Below are 18,871 nucleotides of genomic sequence, written 5' to 3' on the forward strand. Positions count from 1 at the left end.
AACACAACAGCATCCCATGGTTGAAATCCCAGAGTTGGCAGAGTTTTGTTTTTGCAACAAAATGTTTTTATGTAAATATAAACCAAAACCTGTAAGCCTGAGACGTGCAACAAGCCCCCCCCCCCATGCACAGTAAAGCCAAGAAAGGTCTGTCTTTGCTCGGGTGGTTTTTAAAGGCACTGTTACTTCTCTCTTTTTTCTTCTCTTATTCTCCTTATGGAATGGAAAGTCTTTAATTATAAATGTACATGATTGCATTTCTTTTTTTTGCTGTACTGCGGAAACAGAGTCGTTTAAAAAGGTAGCTGCTGTAAACTTTCAACGACTCCATGAACTGTATTACAGACGTTGTAGAAAATTCTGATTCTGCCAAGAATGAAATATCATCATGAGGTTGGAGACATTCTTTACTTAGGTGCATTTCGACCAAGAGTTTCGGGGTCTTTTAGCCCCCAGAACTGCTTTCCCCAGAACTAAAAGGTTCCTGTGCCCCCATTGTTGTCTGCGTTTCGACCACGGGTCCTTGGTAGATTGTGCAAATCAGGCCAGTGATGTATGGATTACAACAATTATATTAAATAATATTTTGAAATCTTAATGAAAAACTAAACTAGTATGCATTCCCAGGAACTCCCTCTGTGTTTCAATAACTGTGTAAACTCCACAAACACTGTAACATTCAACTGAAAGAAGTCCTAGGAACTTTGAAAAGTACTACTCCCCAAGCAGGGGCTTTTCAAGGGGGAGATTATCTACCCCTGAACTAAATTTAGACCCTGGTTCCTCCGGTCAAAACGCACATAGTTCAGAGGTTAAGTCTTTAGTTCCAGGGTAAAGTTCCTGCGGTGGAAAATCGCCTCTTGATTATATGAATGAGTCCTTTGAAGAGCCACAGGACCTGCCATCACACAGAGCTGCTACAGGTTTGCTTTGTTTGATTTTACTTGTTTTTATCAGACTGGGTCTCTTCTTATTTTTCCCTCCGTCTTCTGTTACCTCATGTGTTTCATGTTGGGATGTTCTTACTGCCGGTGCTGTCTCTCTGCTCAACATTGTTCTGTATTAATTGACTGCATTGTGCTTGTCCTACTTTGCATGATGGTACATTTGCTTTTTAATGTTCTACAGCTGCTTAATGTTTTGCTTTCTCCTGCTTCAATTATACATGATGTGATTTTATGACTCATTTTACAAATGTCCAAGGGACAGCTGTTAAAAATTAGCACAACTAGTACTCACACTGACACATTTACAGTAATGTTGATCAATGAGTACTGTTCCTGAGAATCTGTGTCATTTAAAAACATTAGGAGTATTTTCATGGTGTATTGGGCCATTACAATCATTTAATATGTGTGGAGCTGGGTTTAAATATTCAAATGCAGCTGTTCTTCTGAAATGCTTTTTAATCCTTCATTACCAAGCGATACAAAAACACTTTGAAATACAAAGCCTGTCTGAGCACGGATGCTCACAACATTAAAGCATAATGAACAGGCTGCAAAAGTACAAGTGTTGAAAGTTATCTAGAGATGTTGTTGAGATACCCGCCAACAACTAAGATAAACTTTGTTCAGTGTGACATTTTGAACAGAGCTCGCACTTTTTAGAGGGAGCTACCATCTGGTCAATGAGGTTAACTCAGTCTGTGTTTCATTACGAGAATGAGCGGTACTCAGAAACATAAATACAAAGTCGAACTTCAAAATGAAACTGTTGGAGAGAAAACAAAGAGTAGTCTGAACAACAGTTATTAGAGGAGTAAAAACCTATTCTAAAAAGGAGTTATTCTTCAGCCTGCATGAACAAGGCCTTTAGATAACAACCTGCAAAAAAAGAAACTACTGATTCAAGTTTTTCCGGCTTATTGTGCAAGTAGTGACTCCCAAAGAAGATTTTGAAAGTACAGATATGAACACTAACAAATCAGTGTTACTTAGCTGATCAGATGAAGTTTTTAGTGTTTATGTTGAAGAGCAGGTCAAAAGAACTGAGTGTACTGATGTGTCAAAGAGAAACATGAGCTGCAGGCTCCAGAAACCTTTCTTGAAAGCTTTTATGTTTTTATTCTCTTACTTGTATTTATTTGTTGCCTACTTTGTCCCTGTGGTTCCTCCCCTTTCAGCCTCGACTAAACAGTCATTGCTGGTCAGCATGAAAGGCATCACAACTGCTGTGCAAGCCAGAAGATGCTGGAGGGGACGCCACATGTTAGTTACTCGAGCCCACTGCAGAATACAGAGATATTTACCTGGGGTTGTTGAGCTCTGAGGGAACTTATTTGAAAGGGGCTTGAATATATGCTGGCTTGTTGTAAAGGTCCTCCAGCCTTAAACTTACAAGTTCATATACAAATCATTGCTAATGAACAGCAAGCACTGCTGAGGAATAATATGAATAATTAAACGTACAAAGCCAAGTAAAACAGAGCCTTTGGAAAACAAAGCTGCACACTTCACAGAACAACTTGAAGCTTACTACACTTTAAGCCCGACAGACAAGGAGTCTTCCTGTGGATTAGCACCTACAGGAACTTTACATGGATTTCTGCCAGACTTCTTTCAGACACAACCTGAAGTGAATCTAGTCAGGCAAACTGAAAACAAGCAGAGGAGGAGGAGGTATGGGAATATTGTCCATTGTTTGGTATGGAGGTGTTTGCTGTCCTCGACCACCAGAGCTGGGGGCAGCAAAGCAGATAAGCTGGGAGACGAAGAGTGAGAAAAATAGATAGAGAAAGTTACAAGACAAGAGTGGAGGAGAGTGAACTTTAAAATAATGACGAGAGGAGAGGGAGAGGATTTTACACCAGTGTGGAGGCTGGAATGGTTTTACTGTGATAGTTAGTCAACTTGCATGCATTACAGGCAAGGATAACGATAAAGAGGGTAATTGTAATTATTTAGTACAGTTTACTCAAGCTAATTAAAGTGCTCCTTTAATTTCCTGATAGAAAATTGATGTAAAATGAGAGCTGCGTTCAAAGTAAGCAAAAGCACAATAACACATAATGGTCAGAACGAGGGATGTACACAATTAAATCGATTAATCGATTAATTGATTGTTAAGAAATTACTCGAAACACGCATTTGTGTTTTAAATTTTCCGTCACATGGAACAAACATCATGTGGTCTCATATGACACTCAGCTATCAGGGAGGTGTTTTAAGTTTAAAACGCGTCTCAATATGACTCAGCTGTTAAAGGTGTTACGCACGGAGCTGCTCAGCTGGGGGCTGCAGCTGAGTGACAGGTCTCCACGTGCGCTCTTTTAAAGAGGATGCGCAACTGCTGCCAACAATGACGCAGACACGAAGGTTGACAACTTTAAACAGGACATTTCCCACCTTCCACCTTTGGATACAAAGCCAACAGACTGGTGGGAATTGCTATTACGCTATGTTTGCAGAGCAGCAACATCAGAGCCGTCAGAGCTTTTTTGCCGCTGGACTGATTATGATGTTTTTTTCAATTGATCAACCGATAATTGATGGTTAACATTTCCAAAAATCGATTACGGAAAATACTTAAAATGTACATCCCTAGTCAGAAAAATACACAAAATGTTTGAAACACCTCCCACATCTCAAGTTGATTATTTTCAAATGTAGGTAAATTAATGTCTGTCTATGTTACAGCCCAGTGTAGAATATGTTTTTATTTATCATAGTAATTCATCTCAGGGTAATAGGTGTATCAACTGATTTTCTAACAGGTGGATCAGTCACTCCATTGGTCCATGCAGTTTTTTATTTGTTCACATGGTCGTTAACCAAATAAACCCTGTTATGGTATAAATGTTCCATCTGTCAAGCAACTATAAGGAACTTTGATTTGTGTTGATTTCTGCAGACGCTTCGATAAAAAATGCACATCATTTGGATCACAATGACTTGGATGATTGAGAACCTTCACAGACATATGTACATCTGGCTTTTTTAAGATCCAACGAATGTAACCTACTACACACCTGAAGACCATCTGCCTCCTTATAACACTTGCAACAAAGATTGCTTACAATTGGTCTGTGAGTAGCATCTGTTCATGTTACAATATGAGCTTGACTGCAGGTTCCTGTGTCAAGAAAAAGAGAGCGAAGGGGAAACCAACAGTGCCCCCACAGGAGAGAGGCTTCACTACAACAGATATAACCGATTCAAGTATTGTCTGAATTGATATGGAATTTGGAATAAATATGCATTGCATTGATGAATCAATCTTTTACTCAGCCCTAGAATGAAACCTTCAGTTTATGACACATGAAATAACTTCTGTGTGCCTGAGCGACTGAAGCTCCATTAAGATGAACAACAAAAAATATGCTTTTTTTCCATATACTCAAAGCTATGTTTTCTGATGCAACAGCGTGTCAACACATCTATCAAACCTCATGGACACGCAGTGTTTTGTTAATATTTCATCTCATTGCTACTGCTCTAAGCATAACCTCCTCAGAATGTAAATGTTCTTTTTATCGGACACAGACACACTAACAATAACAATAACAAAAGGATGTAATTTGTGATTGACTCGACTGATTGATCAATGAACGGTGTGTCTGTTCCTCTTTCTTGATTCAGTTTTAGTTTAACATGTATGTCAGAGCTCCAGAGGCCACAAAGTCACTTTGCCGTGTCTGTGGCTGATTGTCTGGTCCCTGTGGAAGTTGGTAAGCTGACTTTTGTTGCCTTGACAAATCACATATAACAGTCATGACAGTGAGGGCTGCTTTTAAAACTGACACATACAGCTAATTGGTATTCCACTTATATGACTCGACTGTGTAGGTGCTTTTGTAATGGAGATTTACTAACTTCAAAGTTCTTTTTCATGTGTTATTTTTGTATGTGCCCTGTAGGAAGGCATCTAGGGGGCCATCTTTTGGAGGTCGAGCCAGTGTGGAGGGTTTTCACCTTCATATAACCTCTGCTGCTTTTCCAAACAGAGATGTGAAGAAGCCAGAGTGGCCAAGAGGTGGTTTATTGTACCTTGTAGGAACGCATGTCCTGCTCCTCACACTCAGAGTCGCTGTCAGAAGGGTTGTCTGAGGTGGTCCAGGTTAGAGCGCCCCCCTTCTTCCAGAAATCACAGATGGGAACATCCCGGGGAATCTACACCAGATGAAGGGTAGAACAGACAGCAGAATTAAGGCTGTGGCTCTGTCTGTCTAGTCAGGAATGTTTGACGAGGCTTAAAATACGTCTGTGCACTTTTTCTGTTTTAGGTGAAGTGGGCTTCAGAAAATAAAAGATCAAATCTGGCTCCACATTGTAAACAACAGACTGCTGACATAAAAAAATGGAGAGGATAAAGCAAATAATGAAAGTTGTGATTAGTATTCAGCTTGTCTCAGTGCCTGTTTACTGCCTTTCATTTTTTTCTGTTAATGACTCTGTTCTTTCTTGACATTCTTTTTCCTATTAGACTATGTATTAATGTATTATACTTTATTTAGGTTGACCTGTTCTTAACAAAAAAGAAAAAATAGACCTGTCTGTACCATAAAAATATTGGCTAGCAAAGTTTTAAAGACAAGATGATTTTCTACTGTTTAAATTGAAAGTTGAAGAGTTTTTGGCACATTTTGAAGATCATCTAGATATTAATGAGAATCATCTGTTTTGGAAGGATAACATGAGACATACATCTTCATACCACCCTCTTGTTTAAAAATGCAGAAGTTATGAGGCAACATCATTCACTAAGAGTTATGTTTATGTAGGATGAATGTACTTTTCCTTCTCCTTCGGCGTATCTGCTGTCTGGAGCCGAGTAGACGGTGAAAGTTTAGTTTTTGGTGGTTTGTAAAAGTTATAAAAAAATGGATAAATCTAAAATCAACTCTACAAGAGCTGTTAAAGGGAAGTGAGCAGTATGGGCTCAATTAGCACAGTTTTCCAGTCCTAGTATTCATCACAGAGGTGGGCTGCTATCTCTAAACTCAGGAAAACTGTCTGACAAAAAGGGAACCCCTTTTGATAGTTAACCTCAAATATGACCTGCATATGCCATGGTAATACCAAAGATTAAGAGGGAACAAATACATGCAAAGCTACACCAGTGCAACACATTAAGCCCCTGAGGATAAACCAAGACAGATGTGAATAAGACTTAAGGTAAGGAAGGCCTTCAATTATTCAATAAGTGGATAAGTTGATTGAAAGATGATTGAGAACAAATTCAATGTTTGAGCCACCAAGAAGCGGTGCTCAACATTCACCCTCACTGCTTCTCAAAATATGAGGACTCCCTGTGTTACCCTGTTTTATAAATAAAGAAAAAGTTTTTAGTCAGACCATCAAACCATTTAAAAGGACCTCATCCTGAGTTTGACCAACTTTCTTTTTTCTAACAATGTGATGAAACAAAATTCAAAACAAATATAACGTTCGATAAGAAGATGAGAAGGTTCTTTCAGATAAAAGGCTGATCAGTTGCTTTCCATTTTTAAATAATGAAATGAACTCCAGGCAAAATATTTTTCAAAACAGCAGGGTATTAAATAATGCAAGGTTCAGAAAAAAAAGCCTTTAGAAATGTGTAAACTTATCTTACTTCTTCCATGATCAGGATTCCACAGCGCACCAGGCTGTCAACTGCATCCAGAGCAAAGCTTTGGGATGACTGACAGGGCTGCAGAGAGGAAGAAAGAGCGAGGAGAGGTGGAAGAGAGAATACAAGAAAAAGGGAACATTGACATGAAAGACAAGAGAGGAAGAAAGAAAGAAAGAAAGAAAGAAAGAAAGAAAGAAAGAAAGAAAGAAAGAAAGAAAGAAAGAGAGAGAGCAGAAAAGAGCAAGAAAGAGGAAGAGAAAGAAGATAACAATGAGGATAAAGACCGAGAAGGTAGGGAGAGGGGAAGGTGCAAGGCAGAGAGTGGAAGAGGAGAAAGAGGGAAACAGAGGTAGAGAGAGTTAAAGGGACAAAAAGAGAGAGGGGGGAGAGAGAGAAGGTGAGAGAAGTCGGTCATCAGTGTTAGCAAAGAGAAATGTTTGCTGTTGAAGAGAATCAAACACCATGAGTAATTACATCTGCAGTAAAACAGCTCCTCACATTACTAATGACTATTTGTCGCCTGCATTATAATGTATCTTATAATGCATTACATAATATGCTAAGCATTACTCAATGTTGATCATTTTCTGAATTGCCGTCAATACAGGACTCTGATCTGTTACACCAATAAAGCTTATTTGAAATCAGAAACTGAAAGACGAGCAAAAATAAAGACAGAATGACTGAAAGAGAGGAGGAAATAAGAGAAGCATTACATGTGCATTCTAAGGAAATATGTTGCTGGAGTCCGACAGAGCCTTACATTAAAACACATAGATGCCACACAACATATGTGTCAAATCTATACACTGAGCACCTCCACATGTGACAGTTACAGGGTTGTTTTGCTGAGAGAGAGGACTAAGCCTGTCATTGTCACACAGAGGATACCTGGCTGTATTTTCAGCTGCTTTAGTAAAACTGCTGACAAGTTTTCAGTTTTTCTTTTCCATTTTTAATCTATATAAGATCACCAACTATTATAAATGATTTAGACAACTTATAACCCATCACTCTTTGTGACACATGCTCTGCAGGTAATCAGAGAGAGAGAGAGAGAAAAGAGATACTTCGGTAAATTCCTCCTGTCAATGCATTGATTGAGGTGCAAGTGTCCTCTTAAATATGAACCTTCTCATACTGCTGTTTTATAAGTTAAGTGCAGCCGATATGATTCCACATTATCTGAGTTTCTGATAGCTGCCAAGCACTACGTCATAAACAAACCTGATTCGCACGCTGTTCTCTCAATATTGAGTGAAACATTTCAAAATGCAAGTTGTGTTACGGGGCCTCTTATAAAACATGCTGCAGATGAACATCGTCAGTAGGGGGTAAGACGAGACATGCCACTGCGTGTATAACGAAGAAAGCTGCAGGTGTAAAAAAAAAAAAGTTCTAAAAAATTTGAGATAAAGCACATTTAATCTATCAACTAACACAATAATGATAATAGATAGAGGACATAATGTAATAAAAACAGGGTCAAGTATTCAATATTTTGAACCCCTCCCATCCCAACACCGTCGTTCTGTGGGAAACACTGCCTGTGATACGTGACCCATTTCCAGGCCTGGATCTGTATCAATGACCAGATGGATTTGAGGGGTTTTCTGAGGTCATGTGCTATCTATAGTGTGTGCTCTGAATGTAATGGCTCTGCTGTTGAGGTGTGAGAGGTAGAGGATTGGAGGTCTTGGTAAATATAGGGTATGAGGTTGTTCCTACCAATGGCAGTTAACATGGTAAAGGGACAGGGGCAACATTAAATGAGAATGATAAGACATTTGCAGAGCAGCGAGAGAGCGCTTTGAGTCGGAGGATGAGACAGAAAGGAAGAGCAAGATAGAGAGAGAGAGAGAGACAGAGAGACAGAGAGAGAGAGAGAGAGAGAGAGAGAGAGAGAGAGAGAGAGAGAGAGAGGGGGGGGGGGGGGGGGGGGGGCAGCTGGTAAGCTGAATGATGAAGCAAGGTTAGAGGCACAAACAGCTCCGGCCCATCACATATCTGAGAAGACAGCTGACAGAGAATATGAGGTGTATAGTCGAGATGTGGCGGAGATCAGAGGAGGAGAAAGAGAGATGGCTGGCAGGAGGGTGAGAAACTAATGCAAACAGAGGAGACAAGAAAGAGCAGCTGCCGAATTGAAAGCTGGGCAAGCAGAGAAAGGAATAGCATTTCTGGCTCTGATACAGGACCCTTAAAGTCAGTCTGATGGAGCACGTCCACAAACACACGCAGATACACAATCACACACACACAATCTGAAACCTCACTCTGCCAGAGATAGAGGCAGCAGAGCAGGATGAATAGCTGTTCAGCTCCATTAAACTTCCATTGAACGAGACACACTGCCTGTGTGCGCGCGCCTGTGTGCGCGCGCCTGTGTGTGTGTGTGTGAGGGAGTGTGGTATGAATTGGAACTCACTGGCATGAAGCCCGGAGGAAGGAGATGGCAGAGCTGCAGGGCTCTCTCAGTTAGCTCGGACTGGCAGAGCGCCACATCGAACTCCATGTCACCTTTCACCTCCTCTCCGTCCACGCCGCCGCTCCTCACCCTGCTGCTGACGCCACTGCAAGCCACCTCACACAGCATGGCTGACACCGCACATGCTTACCACAAAAACAAACACAAACATCTTTACTCGTTCTTTGCACACACACACATTGAAAAAGCTGGTGTTTTGTAGTATGTTAAATAAACAGATTAGGGTTTATATGTTGGCCTAATATCTTAAAACAGACACCAGACAGTCTGCGCGCGGATCAGCTGAGGAGATATGCTGATTTAACCAAATACACAAGTTTTATCTCTTTATTTATATTTTGCATCCCTATTATCCTGTTTTCATGTGCTGGTGGGAAAGTTTTGACATCAAGACAGTTGGTGTCCTTAAGCAGCCCTCCTTCACCATCCATTCACTCATGAAGTCAAACCAGGCGAAAGACAAAGATAAAGGCATCTTTTTTGAAGCAGCTGATGTTCCTTCTGTTGTTGGCTGTCCAAACATTTGCTGCAATATCATGCATCACATCCTCACATATGTTTTACAACTAGCACGCATTTGTGCTTCATTATTCTACATTTGGTATTCTGCACAGATGGTATTTATTGATTTGCATCTTCCTACATTTCTCTGCAAATTAATTTTTTTTTTATCCTTACATGAACAATAGGTCCCTGGACTAAAGGTGTTTAAGACTGAAAACCCTCTGGAGCTAACTGTAATTTATGACCTTGGAATATTAGAATAAAAATTGAATTGACACAAGAAAATAAAATGCATTCATCTATTTTCATCTCTTGAGGTTAGCAGCAATCATACACAGTCTCTACACAGCTCACTAGCTTTACCTTATATACAACCAAAGGAAGTCATGACATTATAATGAATCATGCAGACAAGGTAACTCCCTGTAGATCAAAAACCCCACAACACATTTACCTCCAAGAGCAAAGCTGTAATAGGGCTACTGTCTCTACGGCTTCACCCCAGTCTGCCAGTTGTTGTAATATCCATGAACAACACAGAACACATGCATAGCTTCATGTCAAGTGATAAATAATTAACTAAGGCTTGGGATCTTATTGTTATAACATTAGATAATTACCATGAATCAATGCATGTGAAGTAGTGATGTACATTTTAAGTATTTTCCGTGATCGATTTTTGGAAATGTTAACGATCAATTATCTATTATAAATATCAACACATATATATATATATATATATGTATATATATAAAATTCTTATATGAAAAACAAGGCAAAATATGTTTTTTCCACCAAAATTCTATTTTCTAAAGCAACAAAATGCATATAACTTACGGTATTGAATACAGGTACATGTTTAACGCTGATTATCAACGATCAGGCTCATTAAAATATTCTCCACGGACATAGTCTTATAATGTGAAGGCTCATAATACTAACAAAGTACTTCAGACGCAGTGTCCAGTCTTTGCCTACTTGTTCTTATTGAGAAAAATAAACATGTGTATTCGGTCAGGAGTCAGCCGGGAGCACAACCAGGTCATAATCAGTCCAGCTGCAGAAAAGCTAAGACGGCTCTGATGTTGCTGGTCTGCAAACATAGCGGACTAGCAATTCCCACCAGTCTGTTGGCTTTGTATCCAAAGGTGGGGAAATGTCCTCTTTAAAGTTGTCAACCTTCGTGTCCGTGTCGTTGTTGGCAGCAGTTGCGTATTGATCCTCTTTAAAAAGCGGAGACCTGTAACTCAGCCGCAGCCGCCAGCTGAGTGCCTCCGCTGTGCGCAACACCTTTAACAGCTGATTCACATCGAAACATGCTTTAAACTTAAAACACCTCCCTGATAGCTGAGTGTAATATGAGACCACACGATGTTTGTTCCACGTGACAGAAAATTGATAACAAAAATGTGTGTTTCGAGTAATTTCTTAACAATCAGTTAATCGATAATCGATTAATTTTGTGCATCCCTAATGTGAAGTGTGCTGTTTCTAACCTTACTGTAAAAATGTGATGATTTTGAAGGATAACAATCGTTCACTGCCAATATTTATAAATTCTCACTTTCTGTAGTATCTGTGTTTTGCAGAGATTGGGGAACTCGTGAATAGGATTAATTGAATTGCAAATTAAAATAGCACATTTGTTACAGAAGATTTTTGTTTTGTCTTTCTGCATGAAAGTCTGATTCTTAACACGGCCATCTACCATCCTGTCCCCCTGTGCATTCTCTCTGGTCACATCCTGCATGTTATGTTTGCATTGGTTGTCAATTCTGAGGTGCAGTATCATAGAAAAATAGATAAAAACCTAGATTAATCTGGACTGAAAATGATAACGTGTAGTGAGCAGGTTGTTACAGTGGATTCGAACCCTGACAAGGTGAGCAGAGGGGTTAGATCTCACCCTGAATGAGCTCAAAGAACTCACTATACGTTATTCTGCTTACAACAAGACTACTTAGAAAAAGAGTCATTTTGCATCTGATATTGATTGCATGGATTTAGAAGTGGTTATATTTCTTCTGCCAAAATCGTACTAGAGTCTGTCCCTGGCAACAGTCTGCTATCTGTGGTCTAAATAATAGGTTCCCAAACATTTCAGCCCGCGACCCCCAAAATATAGGTGCCAAAGACTTGCGACCCCCACTGTTCCTCAAAGTGATTTAATGTGGCTTCATTTAGCTGGTCTGCAGAAAATTAGCCTACCTATATGAGCATGTGGCTGTTTCCTTTAATGTTATGATTTAATCTGCTGCTTCTGATGCTTTTGATGATTAACTGTTCATTAACCCTGAACTTAGGAGTCACCTGGCAAAAAGAAAGGCAGAAAACTCATTACATTTTCTATTTTCAAGGTTTTATTTCAAGGGTAGCTACTATATTTGTTGATGTTATTTACAATAACAGGTAAAATGTACTATTTTTAGATAACTTAAATAAGAGAAAATCTTCTGGAAGACAGCTCATGACCCCCCATTTGTGTCTCCTGACCCCCCCAGGGTGTCACGACCCACACTTTGGGAACCCCTGGTCTAAATAACAGACCACTGCTTTGTGATGTAATCTTTAGAAACATGAACTTAATAAATGGCGCTCTCTGAGGACAGTGCACATCTGATTCAAACATACATTTGTTGGGACACTTGAGCACACATCATGATACTAGGGCTGTGACGGGTACTGTTCAACCAGCACGTCTGCTCACCTTTTTAAAGCGAACTAACAGTATTAAATCAGAGGCTGTGACTCAGTGGGTAGAGTTGGTCGTCTATCATTCGGAAGGTTGGCAGTTCGATCCCAGCTTCGGCAGTCACATGTCCTTGAAAGGGTGAATGGGTGAATGTGGCGAGTAGTGTGAAAGCGCTTTGAGTAGTCAGAAAGACTAGAAAAGAACTATATAAGTACAAGTCCATTTACCATTTTACCAGAGTTTCCAAAGTTATATTGCTACGTTACAGTTAATATTTTTATGCATCTGCAATGAAATGCATCACCTCATCAAAAAAGCGCTATATAAAACTTAGGTATTATTATTATTATTATTATCACTCTGCATCCTGCAATATAAAGGCTTGAATAAGGAAAAGCAGTATAGAAGAGGAAATCTCTATTTCCTTCATATGCTTCCATGACAAACACACACTTTGGCAAGAGCCACACCTTTACAACAGTGATCACCAGAATCAACATGCCATTTAACTCCTCAAACTCCCTTTTACCATCTACCTCCATCACAGGGAAATATATACTCTATTCAAATAAAGTCAACAACCTTAATGAATGTAGACATGGTTTATTTGAGACTGTTGCGTGTTGCTGTATTAGGCTGTGTTGGTTCAAGCTAAGTTTCCCTGATGTACAGGTGTTGCAAATTAGCATCCACTATGAAACTTGCATCGGATGACTGTATACAGTTTGTCCATGTACCTGCATTGTATCTGTCTCAGTCAAATATTCTTGACTAAATAAACCTACAACTTAGTGTTTATAACTCCACAAGATAATTAATTCTGTCTCTCATAAACAGACCTTCTAAATAAAACACACACACGCTGAATTAAAATATCAGCTTGTTCAACTTTCAAGTCTCTCAGAGGGATAAGTGTCTCGAAGATTAATTGGTTTTGCTGCTCATTCCAGCAGTGTAGCACACTGTGCAGGAAAACGGCCTCACCCAAATGGAATCGGCTTGAGGAAGTTTTAAGTCAGCCTTGTTCACTTAAAGCCCTGCTTGGGATGTTTTGTATCTTGGCAACTTAGAAAGCATGGCTTTGTATATTAAAACCTGGGTATGCTGCCTGTCAGTGATTACCGTATGACCTTTTCATCTCACTCTCAGTGGTGACTGCAATTAGTTGTAGAATGAAATGGCAAACTGCAGCATGCAGCTAGGAAAGGAAAGGAAATATCAGAGGTTTGTGCTCCAGTGACATGAATGTATTTGGTCTTTTGTGGAGTTCAGAATAAGTTTAAAGTTAATAGAACAGGTTTTCACAAGAAAACTGCTACTACATGAGCCACAGACATGCACCAACATGTAGCATCTGGTAAAAGATACACGTCACTAACAAGCTAAACAGAACACCTTAACATGTTTCTACCCAAAAACAATACAGTAGGTAAATGTACAGAATTCAGTCCATTTGTAGTGGTGTAGTCTGATGAGTTATGTACTGTATGTTTCTTGATTTGTGCTGGTATCTTTTACGCTGAACTGATTTTGAATGTGGTATATTTTTACAGCTACTCCATCTTTACAGAGATTATTCCCAGCAGTCTAGCTGTGTGATAAAAAATACAAATCCTGAAATTTGAGAAGGACAGTTTTAAGTTAAAGCAGCAATGGGTTGCAGCAACTATGCACAAATTCAAACCTAGCCTAGATTACACCTAATTTCTAATTTAGGATGGAAGTTACACTCTATTAACATGTTAGGGGTGGCACCACCTGAGATAGTTCCAACATAAGAATAAGTTACATCTTAAATCGTAAAACCAGCTCTAAATAGGTGTTAAGTCCTCTGTAAAATACTGGTTGTCATGGAGCATTGATGTAAAAGATGGGATAATTTGGAGGATGAGGAGAAGCAGAGAAGCAGAGTTGTACCGTGTTTCATGTGTCGGTCACATGTTCTCCACACCAGATTACATCAGTTAAAAACCTATGATGATTTTGATCTGTTCTCATATCTAAGGATGTTGTAGTGGACGATTTTACCACTCGATGTCACTGTTGTTATTTTACACTATAGATTATCACCTTATCATAATGCTGTCATATTTTACATTCCCTTATGCTGCTGTCAGCTGATTAACAGGAGATAAAGGCAGTAATTTCAGCTGTCAGACTTTTTAGAGGCAATCAAGCATGAGCGTCAGCCCTGTGATGAAAACCCCATTATGAAAGTAACTTTCCACTTATTGGCCAAATGGAGTGATAACGTCATTGTGGTGACAAGATTTTGGTTAGTTTAGAGGTTACGCTCCACTAGTTCAGATGAACCTTCAGTCTGCGTGGTGCAAACAAACTCGACGTATGGTGTAGTGAGGACTTTATTCCCTAAACTCTAGATGCAGCTTGTACAGAGCTGGGGCAACAAGTTTGGCAGTTGATATTCTGTGGCCTGATTTACTTATTACAGTAACTTCCCTTTATTTACAATCTCTACACCTCACGTGTTGATAACTTGTGAATAAACAACAAACAATACGTGTCAGAAAAACAGATGAGAGCAGCATCAAAGCTGCTCCTGATGACCTCTCGTCACATCTCTCCTCTTTACGTTTGGGGTAAAGTAAAATAAATATTTAAATAAGAATATCTGCAGCTGCATGCACAGACAGTGAGTCTATGTGAAGCTTGGCATGACTGAAACTTAGAATATGAAGTACTTTTACTTTAAAAATGCCACATCTCAAACTGATTTTCTATACTGACATGCCAGCAGACAGCTCTACAGCCAAAGCCTCCTACGAAAAATAAGGTTCCTCTAGAACACGGGGTCTCCAAATGATATTTAGGCCTAAATGTTACAGGGAAAAAAATGTCAGATTCAAGAAAAACAAGCATGAAAAGTCACTCACCGCCAACAGCCTCCAAAATAAATGTGTGAGTGACAATCTGAGCCTGGACGGTGAGGTGAAGTGTGGCAGCAAGAGAAGGACGGGGAACAATGAGAGGGTCATTTCTACAAAGAGAAGAGGGAGACATGGACCAAAAGAAAGAAAGGGCAGTAATGGAAGTTTCACTGAAAGGGAAATTGGATTTTTGATAAGCAACACAGTTTTGCTGCATAGAGCTTATCAGTGTTTTTGTTTTTCATTTGACAGACAGAAAACTAACCTAGACGGCACAGCAGCAATGATGAGATGAGGGGCGAGCAGAGAGAGAGAATAGTGGACAACCTCGGCCAAACTCCCCCCGAAACCGACGTCTTTGTTTCTGAACAAGAGCTCCTCCGTGAGCCAGGCCACGTCACGACACAGCAGAGATACGCTCACACCCTGCGAGGATGATGGATGGAGATGTTTTGTTCCCAATTCAGAGGTGAGCACTAACCTTCTGGTGACGTTAGTTAGACGCTGGTGGGTATGACTCAGAAAATCACTGTTGGACTCTAATAACCAAGCAAGGAAACCAATTCTGTTTATGAGCCTCTTGGAGTACTGATGGATCTTAAGAGGGGCAGGGACAGATTTTAACAGTGAAAGCACTGAGGAGAAAATTTCTCAGCAGCAACACAAATGCCAGGATGATGGATGTACCTTGCGGTGTCTGTGAAGCAAGAGACTGGACACCAGACTGGTGGACATCACAGCCATGCAGGAGGTGGTCGCTAGAGATGGAGGAGACATGAACAATACACAGATAATGCAGAGCAATTTGCATACTATAACAACAACTTTGTAATACTTGTGTTTAATCCTTATAATCCTGCACCTACAGAAGATGAGGTGGATGATGATGGCGACGCTAAGGTCTCTCTCTGGATTAACTGGTTCTCTGAGTTCAGAAAGCAGGAGCCACAGCATCCTCCTCCGCCCAAACTTGCTGTCGGTTCTGGAGAGACAAAGTAAGATACGGAGAGAAGGTTGAACTTAGAGAAACTTTGTGGCTTTAATCTGAACGAAATATTATTTACTATTACTAAGGTTATATTTCTTAGGACTTTCGCAGTATAAGATTCCATTTTTGATACCGTTTGTGTTGAATGTATTTGTCTGAAAGGCATTTATCTTAGGACTTTACTTTTCCATTTGTGCCTTTGTTTGATAGTGAAAGCTCCAGAGACAAACAAATGATGTAGGGAGGAAAAAGAGGGGGAAAGTGTCCTCGGGTTGAGAGTTTGAACAGAATCAGGGCCACTGGTGGAAGGACTCAACCTCTACTTATGGGGCACTATCTCTAACATCTAAGCTCACGGGACGTCCCAGCAAAGCCATTTCATATATTTACGTATTTCTTTATTGGCTCCAGCCCCTGAAGACCCTTGTGTATTGGCAGTTATAACAGAGATGGATGTTATTTCTATAATTGCTCTGAGGCCAATCCAAGCTAGATTCAGGTTGCCTTTTCGTGCACCAGGGTTTCAAGGGAAACCATGAATGCATGATTTCCCTTTGTTTATTTCCTAACAAGCCTTAAAGTCACATTTACAGATGCTTTTCCAACATGTACAGAGTTAACTGCATCACCAGAAGAAAGAGTTTTAAGAACTGACTTCAGACTTTTATCCATTACATACTGGCAAGGCATGAGTCAAAAAGCTGTGTACCTTTCCCCTGCAATAAATAAGTCTCTACAACATTCTGAACTGTATGAAACTCCGTCTGACATTGACTGAACTCCATTTACTCCTAAACTTTCTTTACAGACCTAATCTTTTAGATGTACATTCAGCTTGTCCGCCTATGCCTCTTTAAACCGTGATGTGTTCAACAGAGCTAGGTAATGATGGAGCTGTTTAAAAAAAAAAGGGAGCCCAACCTTTGAGTAACACATTCAGCATTTTTTGACAGCATATCAGTTTAAAATATTGCTCGGAGTATGGGAACATGGGGGAGCTGCCAGAGTGAGCTGTTAGATGGAGAGTTGCAGGCGACAGGCTTCATTCTTCAACTATAACTCATCAGTAACACAGAACAGTGAAGTTAGCTGCTTTCGTGCAAAGACTGCTCACAGTTGTTTTACTGAATCACTTTTCTAGAAGAGTTAAGGTTTATATATCTGCTCTTTAAAACAGATACATCAGGAGCTCTTCAAACATATTTCAGATTAAATAACAGCTCACTGATTGTCCGTGATACCACAGCAATCAGTTTTTTTTTCTGGGTGAAAGTCCTAAGGATTGAAACTTAAAAGAAGATAACTCAGCCTGATAACTAAAAGAAAAGATCTATTGTTGGTGTTATGTCATCAGAGTCTGTTACAGTAGATTGCATTCATTGTTAAAGGAGTTACACAACAAATCATGTGAATTTCAGTATTATTGAGTATTTTTAGCTCCACTTGGAAAAAAATAGACTGGCTTAATTTAATTAGATTACATGGAATTTTCCATCACGACACTTACTGCTTGATTTGGACAGGAAGTTAAAAAACTGAGAGCAGATGAAAATAAATTAGCTGCACTTCCAGTAACTCTTGGTGGCCTTTTTCTCATATTTCTGAGAATAAAGGAACATGTGAGAGTGGGTGAAATAATTAGACACAGGCACTTAAGGTGAAAACGTGTATGAAATAGACACTGCCTTATTCCAGCTGAAGGGTTGCTATAGGTAAGCACTGAGGGTGATAATTAAACGCCTTGGCTGTGTATGTTCAAGAGACAGGTAAGAGAGAGAACGCGTAATAACACTGTTCATCTCAAAGGAAAATAAGTGAACTGTGAGTCTGTTCACCTGAGACAACAAGTTTAAGAGCACACTGTAAATTTTAATCGCAGAAGCCGGTGTGCTTTGTTTGATTTGTTAAATATGATAACAGAAAAAGAGGTTTGAAGTATTGTGCTGTCAGAAGGCAATGACAAACAGAGAGATGAAGCATGGCAGGGACAGTGTTTAGTATTGTTAATGACATGCACAAACAACTGAAACAACTCACATGCTGATAACAATCAGATCTAACCATCTTGCTCTGCCTCCTTTTATCCATCATTTGCTGTCTCTTTTGCTCATGCTGTTTTTTTCTGCATCCATCATCTCCCTCAGAGGAATTAAACATATGAAGGGAAAAACCACTTTGCTTGTCAGAAGCCAAGCAGCGATGAAGCGAGCACGTTATTTTCTTTCTGTAATCTTTTTCTTTGGTAGGCTGGGTAATGTTGATGGTAATTGGACCGAGTCTAAGAGGATGGAAAGTCTCATCAGAGCTTGTGTCGAATCTGTGCCAGATTTTAGGTTTAGAGAAGAGTAAGTCCTCAAAGTTTAAGAGAAAGTAACTTTTCAATTTCACAGATGTTAGAGAAAACACAATCCAAGTCCCGGTGTGGAGTGTCTGTTTAATGTTAAACACTCCCTACAGCACGCATGTGTTCACACAGGTGGTTTTGGTTACCTGTTGTTGAGGATAACAGGCAGCAACAGGTCCTGCAGAGGGAGCCATTCATCAACTGTGCACCTCCCTGACTCGCACATCTCCTACACATAAATATGGATGCACACACACACACTTTGAGTCTTATGTTAATAATCTGGTAAAAACATGAAGAACAGTTTGAATTCAACATTCAGTTCTAACTGCTTCTGCAGCCCAATCCTTTACAGTCAACACTATATGACCTTCATCTTCACTGAGCTGTCAGATCATTAGTTACACCTTGG

The 18,871-nt window shown here is 39.8% G+C and overlaps 1 protein-coding gene across 6 annotated transcripts in view; it reads right to left on the bottom strand.

Annotated features, from left to right (window-relative positions):
- The window catches only part of gpat2 (glycerol-3-phosphate acyltransferase 2, mitochondrial), a 167,823-nt gene that overhangs the window by 8,162 nt on the left and 140,790 nt on the right, over positions 1 to 18,871 (bottom strand). For all 6 annotated transcript variants that reach the window (XM_034691787.1, XM_034691788.1, XM_034691789.1 and 3 more), the window contains exons 14-21: positions 18,606 to 18,688; positions 15,994 to 16,109; positions 15,815 to 15,885; positions 15,393 to 15,553; positions 15,134 to 15,237; positions 8,984 to 9,168; positions 6,556 to 6,633; positions 4,989 to 5,111 (exon numbers count right to left, since the gene is read on the bottom strand). In XM_034691787.1, coding sequence (XP_034547678.1) covers positions 4,989 to 5,111; positions 6,556 to 6,633; positions 8,984 to 9,168; positions 15,134 to 15,237; positions 15,393 to 15,553; positions 15,815 to 15,885; positions 15,994 to 16,109; positions 18,606 to 18,688 — 921 coding nt within the window. The remainder of the gene's footprint in view (positions 1 to 4,988; positions 5,112 to 6,555; positions 6,634 to 8,983; positions 9,169 to 15,133; positions 15,238 to 15,392; positions 15,554 to 15,814; positions 15,886 to 15,993; positions 16,110 to 18,605; positions 18,689 to 18,871) is intronic.

Source organism: Notolabrus celidotus, chromosome 9, assembly GCF_009762535.1.
Source record: "Notolabrus celidotus isolate fNotCel1 chromosome 9, fNotCel1.pri, whole genome shotgun sequence".
NCBI classification, from domain to species: domain Eukaryota; kingdom Metazoa; phylum Chordata; class Actinopteri; order Labriformes; family Labridae; genus Notolabrus; species Notolabrus celidotus.